The sequence below is a fragment of the Prosopis cineraria genome, unplaced genomic scaffold (assembly GCF_029017545.1).
Source record: "Prosopis cineraria cultivar Desert tree isolate PC_DT_omini unplaced genomic scaffold, ASM2901754v1 PC6, whole genome shotgun sequence".
Taxonomy (NCBI): Eukaryota; Viridiplantae; Streptophyta; class Magnoliopsida; order Fabales; family Fabaceae; genus Prosopis; species Prosopis cineraria.
The window spans coordinates 990,590-1,003,346 of NW_026555337.1; the positions used below are offsets into that span (position 1 = coordinate 990,590).

The 12,757-nt window shown below is 40.8% G+C and overlaps 3 protein-coding genes across 3 annotated transcripts; 1 reads left to right on the forward strand and 2 right to left on the reverse strand.

Annotated features, from left to right (window-relative positions):
* Positions 1-303: 303 nt before the first annotated feature.
* On the forward strand, positions 304-2,087 carry LOC129314250 (DNA damage-repair/toleration protein DRT100-like). The gene has a single exon (XM_054957625.1). It carries the CDS (start codon positions 865-867, stop codon positions 1,960-1,962), a length of 1,098 nt encoding a protein of 365 aa, XP_054813600.1. The 5' UTR covers positions 304-864; the 3' UTR covers positions 1,963-2,087.
* Positions 2,088-2,678: 591 nt separating this feature from the next.
* LOC129314454 (uncharacterized) lies at positions 2,679-6,996 on the reverse strand. The gene is made up of 10 exons (XM_054957894.1): positions 6,417-6,996; positions 6,140-6,342; positions 5,781-6,050; positions 5,594-5,689; positions 4,801-4,880; positions 4,610-4,685; positions 4,066-4,473; positions 3,892-4,003; positions 3,720-3,809; positions 2,679-3,608 (listed from the first exon to the last, which is right to left on the reverse strand). The coding sequence occupies exons 1-10, from the start codon at positions 6,949-6,951 to the stop codon at positions 2,845-2,847; spliced, it is 2,634 nt and encodes an 877-aa protein (XP_054813869.1). The 5' UTR covers positions 6,952-6,996; the 3' UTR covers positions 2,679-2,844.
* A 3,788-nt stretch (positions 6,997-10,784) lies between these two features.
* LOC129313699 (serine/threonine-protein kinase UCN-like) lies at positions 10,785-12,328 on the reverse strand. Its single transcript, XM_054957012.1, has one exon. The coding sequence runs from the start codon at positions 12,284-12,286 to the stop codon at positions 11,072-11,074; it is 1,215 nt and encodes a 404-aa protein (XP_054812987.1). The 5' UTR covers positions 12,287-12,328; the 3' UTR covers positions 10,785-11,071.
* Positions 12,329-12,757: the final 429 nt, after the last annotated feature.

The following is a 12,757-nucleotide window of genomic DNA, read 5'->3' on the forward strand; positions in this document are numbered from 1 at the left end:
GATCACATGAACATGGTTGAACCGTTGAGTAGGTTTGGTGGCCGAAAACAGAAAACTGACCAAATCCTTAAGAGGAGCCTGCTTGCCTGGGAGGCTCCCATACACTAATAACCGGGTTTTTTTTTTTTTTTCCCAAGTTGGCCAGCTCGTAAATCCGACGGAGGAATAAATCAGTGTGGGAGGGTCAAAGAATCAAGTGTTGGGACTTGGGCGTATGGATAGATGATGGATGAGTGTGCGGGGCGAAGAAAGTCAAGATTTTGTCCTTTTAAAACAAACTCACCAACCAGTACTTCCGTGTCTGAGTCACGGGCCTTGCACGAGAGCAAAATCCCAAACGTGGAACCACGTGATGATTTGAGCCATGATCGACAATGCAAAAGTGAGAAAGAACAGGGAAAAGAGTGGGGGTTGCCAGCCGAGGGACGTGGCCTCGCAAGCTAAGTATCAAAAAGACTTACAACGGGGGCGTTCGTGCTCCACGCTGCTTTCCTGCTCCAACCTCCTTCCACTGTACTCCTCCACTTCTGCTTGCTCATGAATCGCTTTGTCACTATTGCATTAGCTCAGACGCTGCCACCTCCCCTGAACTGGCAAAGTGCGGTTCTTGATCTCTCCTTTCTTGTTGCGACTCCTTCACCCACTTGGCTTTCCCATCTGACACGTCAAATCATCTAATTCCACATCCTCCGTCACCATCCAAGTGAGCATTTACAAAATTCCTTGCTTGCTGCACCCTTATATCATCGGCACCCCGGACAAGCTTCCCTGCCGCTTATAAATTCAGTGGCCTCACTCTCGCAAATTCCATGCATCCCCGCACTCTATTTTCCACCTTGCTCCTATATCGTTTATTGAAGCACCATGACTGCAGTTTCTGTGCTCATCATAGTCACTGCACTCTCACTTTGCTCCCTCGTGCAGTCCTGCCCTCCGTCCGAATGGGCGGCTCTCATGGCCTTCAAGGCTTCTTTGAATGAGCCCCGCGTCGGCCTCTTCCGTTCCTGGAGAGGCACCAACTGTTGCTACCGCTGGTACGGCGTCCGCTGCGACCCCGCCACTCGCCGCGTCGTCGACATCACCCTCCGCGGCCTCCTCGACGACCCTGTCTTCCGGCACGTCAATCGCACCGGCTACATGTCCGGTTCCATCTCCCCTTCCGTCTGCAACCTCACCCAACTCTCCACTCTTTCAGTCTCCGACTGGAAGGCCATTTCCGGCCCCCTCCCTCGCTGCATCCCTTCCTCCCTGCCTCTCCTTCGAATCCTTGATCTCTCTGGCAACATGCTGTCCGGCGACATTCCCCGCGACATTGGGCGGCTCCGCCAGCTCGCCATGCTTAACCTCGCTGATAATCATCTCTCCGGGAGCATCCCTGGCAGTCTGGTGAATCTCTCCAGTTTAACGCACCTTGACCTCAGGAACAACGCGCTGGGGGGTCCCATTCCGCGGGACATCGACAGGCTCCGAATGCTGAATCGGGCTTTGTTGAGCCGCAACCGGATCACCGGCCGGATCCCCTGGCGGATATCGAGAATATATCGGCTCGCGGATTTGGACCTGTCGCTGAATCGGATATCGGGGAGGATTCCGGAGGCGCTGGGTGAAATGGCGGTTCTGGATACGCTGAAGTTGAAGTATAATAGGATAAGAGGGGGTGTGCCGGCGAGTTTGCTGAGGTCGAGAATGAGTCAAATAGATTTGAGCAGAAACGAGCTAGTGGGGCATATAGCGGACGTGTTTCGCGAAGGAACGTATTTTATAAATCTGGATTTATCGCACAACAAATTGAGGGGCAGTATCCCCAAGTCGATGAAGTCGGCCCAGTATATGGGTCGCTTGGATTTGAGTCACAACCGTCTTTGCGGGCGCATTCCCAGTGGTTCACCTTTTAACCACCTCGATGCCTCCTCCTTCCATAACAATCTCTGTCTCTGTGGAAGCCCCTTCAAACCTTGCTGATCCATTTCTCCCCCATTTTCTTGTCATCTGTGCTTGCTTTGCCTCTCTGCTGTGTTACTGTGTATTCATCCATGTTCAACTTTGTTCCCTTTGCTCGACTTTGGATTACATCTCTCACTTAATTACTTTGTGCTTTTGCAACACTCCCTTAGATTTCTTTTCAATTTTTATTTTTTACTATCATCTAAGTTTTCTAACTTACTATTTCACTTTCATTTCCTAATTAATCAATTTCTGAAAAAGGTCCGTCGTCAATTTTTTCTCCTTTCATATTACGCTGTGAGCCTTATAGTTTCATTTTGGGATGGCTTTTATTTTTATTGGCCAGTTCATTTTGGGATCTTCCTCAGTATCCGGAGCGTTAAACTTCTTCGCCCATATATTACCGAGCAGACACCATTTAGGCATTTATACAACACGACCAAATTCCATATGATGTGTTTACTAGATCTGCAATTTTCAGAGACAGGAAATATTTGAATTTAATTTCCTAAAAATTATGAAATGGAAGACAATTATAATTAACAAAACAATGCCAATAATTGGGGCATATGGAATGGTAAAACTCTGAAATGGCATATCTTACGGTTCTTTCCTTTTACTTTTTTGGGGCCTCCTTACTCTTTCTTTCGCCGCAAAGTGCAAAGCAGGCTCAAATCGGGCCAACATGTAAAATAAAGAGCATATGTATTTACGAGAACCCAAACAACAGTTCACAATTACAAGTCATAAAAGAATAAAAGAATCCATTTACTAGTTCATTTATTTATTTTGTTTTGTTAAAAAACTCTTGAAAACATCAAATAAATTTTATCCAAACAGAAACCTAAATAAAACAAACTACAATTTTATCTATGGACCACGGCTAGAATCCTAATCAAGCTAAGGATAAATATTGAGGTAGGAGGTGTAAAGTTCATCTCTAAAGGAGTGAATGGGCTCCATGAGGTAGTTCCTGTTGAAGCCATTAGCAATAAAGCTAATGGGATGGTACTCCTTGAGGCCCTTGACAGCGACGAAAGAGGCAGCCTGGTTAAAGGTAGTACTGTGATGAGATGAACCAGACTTGCATCTCAGCGTCACGTCTTGACCTTCATTATAGTCGACGCCGCTGTACAAATAGCAACCCTCTTCGTTGACGGACTCTATGGATACGGTGCCATTACGTCTGTCCAATCCTGGAACCACTCGGAACACTGAAGATGCCAGACCAGTAGAGGAGTCCACAATCTCAAAAGTGTTTTCTGGTCCTTGATGCATCAAGCGCTGCCCGGGAAGATGAACCGGTTCGATCAGGACGCGTTTGTTAATGACATCCGCGAGACTTGCAAACGGGCCTTTGTCCAGCAACACCAGTCTATAGGTCGAATGGGTGGCATTAATGGCGCCGGCTTCAGGTACTTTCTCCATTGTCAGGGACACGTTGGCACCCAGGTTCAGATTCGTCAATACGAAACGTGATTTCCTCGAGTCTTGAGCGAACGTGAACAGGTGGCTGTTGTTAGTGGCGGGGATTGCAGTCATGTAATCCTCTGGTTCCTTATTCGGCCCAACTTTGAGATCCCATTGATCCATAATGGTATGACCCACTAGCAGGAATGGGCCATAAAGAATCGCATGAACTGAACTATACTGCGGACTGTTATCTGAATTTACTCGTCATCACATGTCAAACAATTCAACCCTGTCAGTGTTGGGGTTGTGAATGGACCAGCTAAACAGTAAGTTTATATAATAAATCCATCACCACACAATACCTTTCACGTGTTCTGATCTCAGGGTGATGGGCCAACTAAGGGTGAGACTGTCACCAGCGCTCCACTTTCTCGTCACCGACAAATATGACCCTGCAGAGAGATTAACGAAAGCATTGGATATCATATTTGAATATCCACGGATAATTATTGTGCAGAACCAAACTCTATTCACCTCCATTAACTTGCTGGTTTAATAAAGGCTTGCCGTTAAGTAAGGCATTAGAGCCATTCGCGTGCGTCCATGTCGGTATTCGGAGGTTCAATGTAGAAGACGGGACTTTTCCCTACAAAAGCTAGCGTGTTTAAGAACATACATTATGAATGATAAGAGATATAGATAAAATACCTGACGGGGAGAAAATGTGAAGGTGACGCGCAAGAAAGGATCCGATGAAGAATAAGGAGCAACAATTTGATCGAGTTCCAAGTTGGCAGCCTTCCAGTTTAAAGTACTAGATATGTATTGAGCGACGTAAAGAGTGGGATCTCTGGCTACTTCTTCAAAATAAATAGAATCTCCTAATTTAGAGAAAGATTCAGCTCCGGTGCCGTAGCAGCACCAGAAGGAGTCAAATTGATTGCCCCAACCATGAACTGATCTGGCCTTGGAAACACCACGACCTTGTGGGAGAAAATATATCATAATTCCAGGTTCTGTTCCTCTTTGTATGCCCAGCACTCCATTCGTCAATGTACGCTCGTAATAGTCAGCATATGATACATCTTTTGTCCATCTATATAGATTGCGAGCAACCTGAATATTGATATCATTCCAAGGTGATCTAATTGAGCATACCAGCTACCTGTGACTCTTTCTTTATTTGTTTGTTTGTTTTTTTTTGGGGGGGGGGGGGGGAACATGACACATGAATGGGGGCATATCCGCGTACCTTCAACATGTTGTACGATGCGCAGGATTCTTCATTTTCAGTGCCTAGAACTTCGGCCATTCTATCCGGCAATTTCCTGACAGATTTAAAATTTGTCCATTAAAAATATATCGCACTAAAGAATTTAATTCAAAATTATTTATGTAATGAATATCTGTAAAGTAGATCTGAGAATGAATGACGTCAAATACCAAAACTCAGATACCGAAGTTCCTCCAGTTGCATATGCGTGTGAAGAGTTAACGAGATCCAAAAAGTATGTTGCTATTTCCTAGTATATTATAAAAGGCACAGATGTGAGAGACCACGAAGAAATTGTGAGTTAATTTCATACTCATTTTGTCTGGATATGCCAATTTATTCTTAATTTTAATATTATTTACTATAAATAATTTTTTAAATAATTATATGATATTAAAAAATTGCATGAAAAATAAATTTATTAATTTATTCATGCAACTATACTCATTTTTTTATGATCATTCATTACTTCATATAAATATTGTCAGAACAGTTTAGTAAAAAAAAGAAAGAAAGAAATTCGCCTGACATATAAAAGAAAGTATTAAATGCTACTTTCTTTTCGTTAATAAAGTGTTAAAATAAATTAATTATGATCTAACATTCTAATATCGATTTTATTTTATTTGAAACTAAAATACATTCATCATAATGCACATATATACACATGCTTTCCGATGTATCAAAAAACAAAAAACACAGATGCATACAGACGCGCGCATATATGTGTGTGTATCAGTTTATATATTTAAACATTTTTTGTTGATGCATGGGAGCAAACGGAAAGACAAAACTATGACATAGATAGAATGAAGTAACAGTGAAACTTAACCAAATTAAGGACCAGAACCGCTAGTTTGCTAATTTCCTGAGGAAGAGAACCCACAAACGATATGACCCAGCGCGTAAAATATTATTTGTAGTAAACATAAAAATAATCTTGAGACATGCACAGAAATTTACCTGATAAAGCGGGTCGCCCACAATTTCAAACCGCATTTGAGCTCCAACAACGATCGGGATATGAGTATTTGAATGAAGATCGGATATATCACCGGACTACAAATTGAATTGATGATAACATTTATAACTCGGCGAAACTCCAAGAAACTCGAGAATAAAAAGAATTACTAGTGTATTCATCAGAAACCTGCGTTGCCAGTAAGCCCATAAAGCAAGGTTTATCGAACAAGTGAGCCAAGGTCTGATACTTGGAGTCCCCGGTGATGTTGTATATCCTGTAAAGGACATCATTCATTCCTCCAAATTCTTCATTCAGCAGATCATAGAAGCTGGGCAGGGTGTGGTTCCCGACAAAATTGGTGACACGGTTATAGAAGTAATCGGCCATCCACGTCGCCATCTTCAGAGCTTCATCGTTCCCCGCGAATGCGTACTGATCCACCAGCCCCGCCATGATCTGTATAAAGTTCAACGACATTCATAATTAACTATCAGGGTCTAAAAGTTCGACTAATTAAGACTTGCCGGGTGAGAATAGGCGAGTACCTTATGAATGGTGTAATACGGAGCCCACACGAATTTGCCGCTCTCAAGACGATCAAAGAAGTCGACTGGAAACGCAGAGAGATAGCCAGTATTAATTTTCTTCTGACATAGCGACAGATTGCCAACAACCGCCAACATCTTGTCCCACAGAACTTGATCGTGAGTGCTGGCCCACATTTGAGCAGATGCACTCAAATAATGACCTGATGACACATGTCAATATATCATCAACTCAAGTGCTACTGATTAACAAACAAGAATAGTAGAGAGAACTGACCGACAAAATGACCCCGGAGCTCAACAGAAGGGGCCTCCCAGCCGGCATAAGGGTGCCCAGGAGTGGGCAAACCAGCAGTTTTCCTGAAGCTCCAGATCAGTCGATCGATGTCAAGCATCAGGAGGTATTGGAGGTTAGTGTTCTGGGCAGAATGATGATCTGAGTCGTTATGCAGCCTGACATCGTGCAGAGACACGGGTTTGAGAAAACCTTGGGGAGGGGAAAAGTCACCCTGCTTCTTGAGTCTTCTATAGACCGCTTCCCACTCGTATGGGGAGGGATCTTTCAGAGTTTTTCTGGCCCTGGGAAGCAAGCTGACCCAAGCGGATTCATCTGTAGGGGTGACATGTGTTTGGTGGTAATTTGCAGTCATTTCTTGTTTCCACGAATCATTTTTTGATATCTGCATGTGATATCGGTAGGTGTGCGATGCCTGCGGCGGAGAAACGTTGTTACAGTCCTTAGCCACAGCACAAACCCATATTGCGAAAACTACCGCCGCTATTAGCACTACACCACTCTTCGTCGTCCTCATCCTCTTGATCACCGATCCCCTGCCTCACGTCAACTATTATATACCTGATCAACTCACTTAACAATTATTATTTTGCGATATTATGGCAAATTCATGAAGATAGTGAAATCATTTATAATCTTGAATGACTCAGGAGTTTGTTATGAAAATAGATTCCGCGTAATCTTTTACCTAGACTTAACATTCTGCTTAGATAGTCTAATTATTAGTGATTTATTACTAATCTTACCATAATTTATTTATTATTTATATTAGTTTATATATTGTTCATTTATTCACGAATACTCTTTATATATTTATTTATCCTCGAAATCTTCAAATGAACAAACGGATAAACATGGACTCATATATGAATTTATTCCAAAAACAAGATCCACTTGATCTATAAATAGCGTTAATTATGTCCAATAAATAATTTGAAGTTACTCTAAGATTCGGCTTCTTAATTATTATTCCACCTCATCATATCAATAAAATTATACAAATTCAATCAAATAAAATGTTATGTGTTATTACTTAAAATTATTTGAAAATCAATTCACATTTAAATTAATGTCATTTGAATATTATATTCATTTGAATGTTATATTTTTATTGAATAAATTATGGATAACATGATAACATGATGCACATAGTCTATTTAAAAATTTCTCTAGAACCATTTATATCGCTTTGTCATCAAAGGCAACTTACCACACGCCTTGGCTTTCCGCGCCCTTTCTGCCCGTCATGGAAAATGCCATTCCAAATTGCCAACTCTAATTATTTTCACAAAACCAGTTTTAAAAATATTATTTAAATCATGTGATATATTAATTATTGTCATATTAAAAAAAAAGAAAATTGAGTTTGGAGAAGTGCACGATAAAATTTAATAATTAAAAACCATAAACTATATATAAGTTGATAAGTCCATCGTACCAGATATTTGATTTGATGTAACAATTAGTATGTTTGTGATATTATCCAAAATGGGAACAGATCATGGAATCAGTTATAATTTTAAAGGAGTCGAAGATATTTGTTTAAAAATAGCTCCCTCCCTGCACAATCCTTTGGCTAGATCTTGTTTTGCACTTAGATAATCTTATTAACGAGTCGGGAATTTATTCATAATAATAGATTAGGGGCCCGTTTATTCAGAAGTTCATAATATAATTAATTCTTTTATGACAAAATCACTTATTTTTTAAAAAAGAATCTATTTTGTAAATTTTTACATTGTTTGTTTGAACATTTAAAAATAATTAAAATATGAAAAAATGTATTTTTAATTATTTTAAAAAACTAATTTGACTAGCTTTTAAAAATAATCTGATGTGATAAATGAAAGAGAGTATTTTAAAATTGCAAACTACTTGAAGATATTATAAAATATCAAAATAATTAAATAATAAATTATTTTTATAGAAAAATAAAGAAGACATCATAAAATTTTAAAATAATAAACTTGATAATCTCTTTTTTTATTATTATAAGTAAACATAAAATAATATATTTTTTAATAAAATCTCTATAAAATAATTATTTTTATAAAATATCTAAATTATCTAAAAATGACGGGCCCATCATTGGGTTGAAGCTGTTTGATGGATTTTAAAATTCGGCTTCTTGTTTTTTCCACTTCATCCGATGAGTAATTGACATACAAAGGAGAACGGTACAAAAGTAACGAGTCAGTGATATCAGAAAAGGAACGCTGTCGTCGTGTATTTCTTCTTGCTGTTAACAGAAACCTAGCTAGTATATTTTGGAGTAAACATCAAGAGACCAATGTGATATAAACATGTGTACTTTGACCAACAGAAAGGAAAACGTGAGCACGGAACCATTTATGTTGCTTTGCCATAAATCAGGTTGGCCTATTTGCGCCCTGTGCTCCCATCATCGCAAAAACTCCATCCCGAACCCAACTCTAATCATGTTCATGACATCTGTTTCAAAAAAAAAATGTTATTTTAACTACATTATATATATTAATTATTGTCAGAGAAAAAGGAAAGTTGATAGAGGAGTGCACCATAAATTTGATAAAAACGGGAGATGAATAGTGTGCTGCGGCGGGAGGATCAAGTCTTACAACGACACGATGTACAGTGTAAAAGCCCAAGACATTGGGTATATGCGGTGCCTTTGGAAGCATGGCCCAGTAATTGGATGCTTCCTCGGTCAAGAAATATTCGCTACCAATTCAAAGGGGTCTCGTGGTCATGGTCAGAAAAGCCGCAAGGTATATCGAAAGTGTCACTCGGTCGCATGACCTTGAGGGACGTAGCCCCTTTTTTGTTCCATTTGTTTGACAAATTTTAACAAATTTATTTAATCTCATTTATAAAAGTTATGGTATTACTTTTTAAATAGTATTTAAAAAATATTTTTAAAATTATTTATGAGAGCAAGAAAAGGTAACATGATATTTATTTTTAAATTTATTATATAGATATATTTAAAATTTTAAATATTTTTATTTTTTATATTAATATTAATAAGATTGATAAAAATAATTTATAAAAAAAACCTAAATGCGTACATGTTAGATAGGTTAATCAGTTTGTGTTGCGTTTTGACTTGAAAGCCAGACCATTCAACTTCCTCGCTTTTCACCATTCATTAATTCATCGCTTTTTCCCGTCACTTTCACATATCCACGTCCAACGTTAAACTGATTCACGGTTTATAGTTTTTATGTTTGGCCTAAAATGTTAAACTTTGTTACTTGCTCTTCGTTATATCTATGCGAAGGTATAAATTCTCCCCGCTTATAACTATATACAATCATGCCCATAACTTTCGGCAGCAGGTGACCAGTTTTTGCATCCTTGAATTGAATGTAGGCTCGTCAAATGAGACGCTACATCTTAATGAGAAAGGAAAAGATGGCATCTTTTTGCATATCTAATGTCATACAGTATCGTAGAGACGAAATACGATTTATTTGTTCCATTCATGCACTACTCCAATAATACCCTATCCAGGTGCTCTAAAACTGGCTTTTAATTATTCACGTGAATTGGCTTCTTATTCATGACGCAGAGTGGGAATAAGTCGGGATTGTACTCCCAGTCCCAGGGGCATAACAGTCTTCGAATAAGATATATCAATTATTGGTCTTCTAAATTGGTCCGAAAGGCAAAATGTTAGAGCCATCTGGCTTGATGGGCGCTGATACACTTGTTCTCATATTTGTTGTCATGACAGAAATCGAGGGGGCAGAGATAAGCATAGGAGATAAACCACGCATTGCTTTGTCGGAAACGTAGGAATTTCATTTGCAACGTGCCTTGGCACTCACGCCCTTCAATTTGCTCCATCTCCCATATATCATCACCACCCTCCCATATCCCCCTAATTCCAGACCCCCAGGAGCTCTGATCATTTTTCACGACTTTTCATCAAATTAAATTAATCTGGTGCAAACTAGCCCCAGCCTTGTTGGAGCATGTAAACGAAGTTGTCCCTCGTCATCATCCTCCGTTTATATATTTAGGTGTAAATTAAAAGCCCGGATTATTAAATCACCATTCACGGAAAATTAAAATTAGTGTTGCTGTCGTCGTCCTCTACTTACAATTGCTGCTCTGGCTGTTACTTTCCGCGGATTCATTCATCAAAACTCCCCAGAACATCTCTAAATGTTTCTTGTCTTTATTATTTTCTTTGTCGACGAGAATTGTACTGCACTGGCTTCAATATTCAACAATTCCCACCTTGAAAATTGAAACTGTTACATTCTTGAGCGTTCTCGCACCAGTCATTTAAGGTTCCGTCGTCTCTATGCACCTTCATTTGGAGCCCTTCTAATTCTATGACCTGATCGCTCTGTTATGAGCCCGGAAACTCAACACATTTTCAGATTATTTACCCAAATGAAAACAAATATTTGTTTTCACTCTTCTTAGTTCTTGCACAATGAACATTTGAAGCGCATCAAAAGGACTTCAAAGTATAATCAACCATATGATACATGATACAACTCTCACCCCCCCTGGCTAAATTGTTAATATTTGTTTAACTTCTCCAACGCCTTCTTTTTTATTATTATTTTGATGGCGTTCTATTGTAATTCTATGTACACAGATATTACTAGAATGCAAAAAAGAATGACTAGTTCCTCCGCGCCTCAAAATTCTCCGTACGAGACGTTCCTCTGATACTCAGAAGACGGCGAGGCAGGGAACGGCGGAGGCGATTTCAGGCTACAGAGGTAATCGGCTATGTCCTTACCGCTGGCTGTCAAGTCGCCGCCGTCCTCTCTCGGTGGAATGAACGGCGGCCTCACCACCTCCGTCAGTAGGTCCCACCGTACCCCTCTGAAGAACTCGTGCTCCCTGATCTCGCACGCGCCTCGCACGTAACCCAACCGCTTCGTGGGATCCTTCTCCAGTAACCGCTCGATCAAATCCGTTAGTACCGTCCGCTTTCCTATGAATTCCGGTGTTTTCAACAGGACATTCCGAAAAGTTTCCTTCCGGTTACTCCCCTTGAACGGCGTCGTACCGTATAACATCTCGTAAGCTAATATTCCCAAGGCCCACCAATCAACAGCAAACTCGTGACCGTCGCCGCGCACTACCTCCGGCGCTACGTACTCTTCTGTGCCCACGAACGAGTTAGACTTCTCACCGTTGGAGAAACTCAGTTTCCGTCGACTCACCGGGCTAACTCGAGCCGACTTCGCCTTCTTCAACCCTTTCTTGTTCTCCGATGCGGCAGGGAACCACCGCGTCAAATTCCGGCGATTTTTACTGCGGGTTTCGGGGAAATTGTCTTGAGCTGGTGCTGACGAAATAGCCGTTCTGATAGACTTGGGTTTGAGCTTATGAGAGAGATCGAAGTCGGTCAGAGTGACGTGGCCTGACTGCTGAATGAGGACGTTCTCGGGCTTCAAATCGCGGTAGGCGATGCCAATGCTGTGAAGATGGTCGAGGGCGCAGAGGATCTCTGCCAAATAGAAGCGAATGACGGGGGGAGAGAAAACCCGATCAACTTGGCGGTGAAGGAGGACGTGGAGATCACCACCGGGGCAATAAGGAACAGCCCAACCGAGAAGCTGGTCGGACTCGACGGTGCCGAGAAGGGAAGGGAGGAAGGGGTGGCACAAGCGAGCGAGGACTTGGATTTCCCAACGGGCACGGCGGTCGGCGTCGAGGTTGGTGTGGTGGGAATTAATGGAGGATTTGTCGAGGACCTTGAGAGCGAAAGGAGAGCGGGCAGAGGGATCGGCCAAGGCGTCGTGGACGAGGAAGACAGTGCCCATGCCACCCTTACCGAGGACTTTGAGTGATCTGAGGTTGTCGAGACGGAGCTCCGGCGAGGGTGGAGCGGAAGATTCCATACGTCTCGGGTCGACTGACGGAGGATCGGCGTTTTGAGACTCAGATAGTTTTTAGATTTGGCTTTTTATAGGACTTTTTTTTCGTTTTTTTTTTTTTTCATTTCATTGGTTTTTAGATTTGGTTTTTTTTATAGGTCCTCGTTTTTTCTTCTTTTTCTTTTTCTCTCTCCCTCTCTTTTCTTTTACCTTTGCCACAGGCTTGCTCAGCTTACTCCCTTGTTTTATATATGTAGCTTGAAATCGTTTCTAACTATATGGATTTTGAAAGCTTAAGTCATGCTGGAGATAAGATATCAACAACATTCACATAGTATTCATTCGGTCCTTTTAAAGTTTTGATCTCCTTGGGGGAGTTCTTCCTTCATTATATTTCTCAAAACTCACGAGTATTCTTTCCTTTTTTTTTTTTGGTCTTTTGAAAACTGTCGTATCTATGAAAAGTTGCACCTCATTTTATCACGATAACCTGAT

Coding starts and splice junctions, on each gene's coding strand:
- LOC129314250 (XM_054957625.1), top strand. CDS start 865: ATGACTGCAGTTTCTGTGCTCATCATAGTCACTGCACTCTCACTTTGC.
- LOC129314454 (XM_054957894.1), bottom strand. CDS start 6,951: ATGAGGACGACGAAGAGTGGTGTAGTGCTAATAGCGGCGGTAGTTTTC. Junction 6,343..6,416: donor GCTCCGGGGTCATTTTGTCG/GTCAGTTCTCTC, acceptor ATGTGTCATCAG/GTCATTATTTGAGTGCATCT. Junction 3,810..3,891: donor AAACCAGCAAGTTAATGGAG/GTGAATAGAGTT, acceptor ATCTCTCTGCAG/GGTCATATTTGTCGGTGACG.
- LOC129313699 (XM_054957012.1), bottom strand. CDS start 12,286: ATGGAATCTTCCGCTCCACCCTCGCCGGAGCTCCGTCTCGACAACCTC.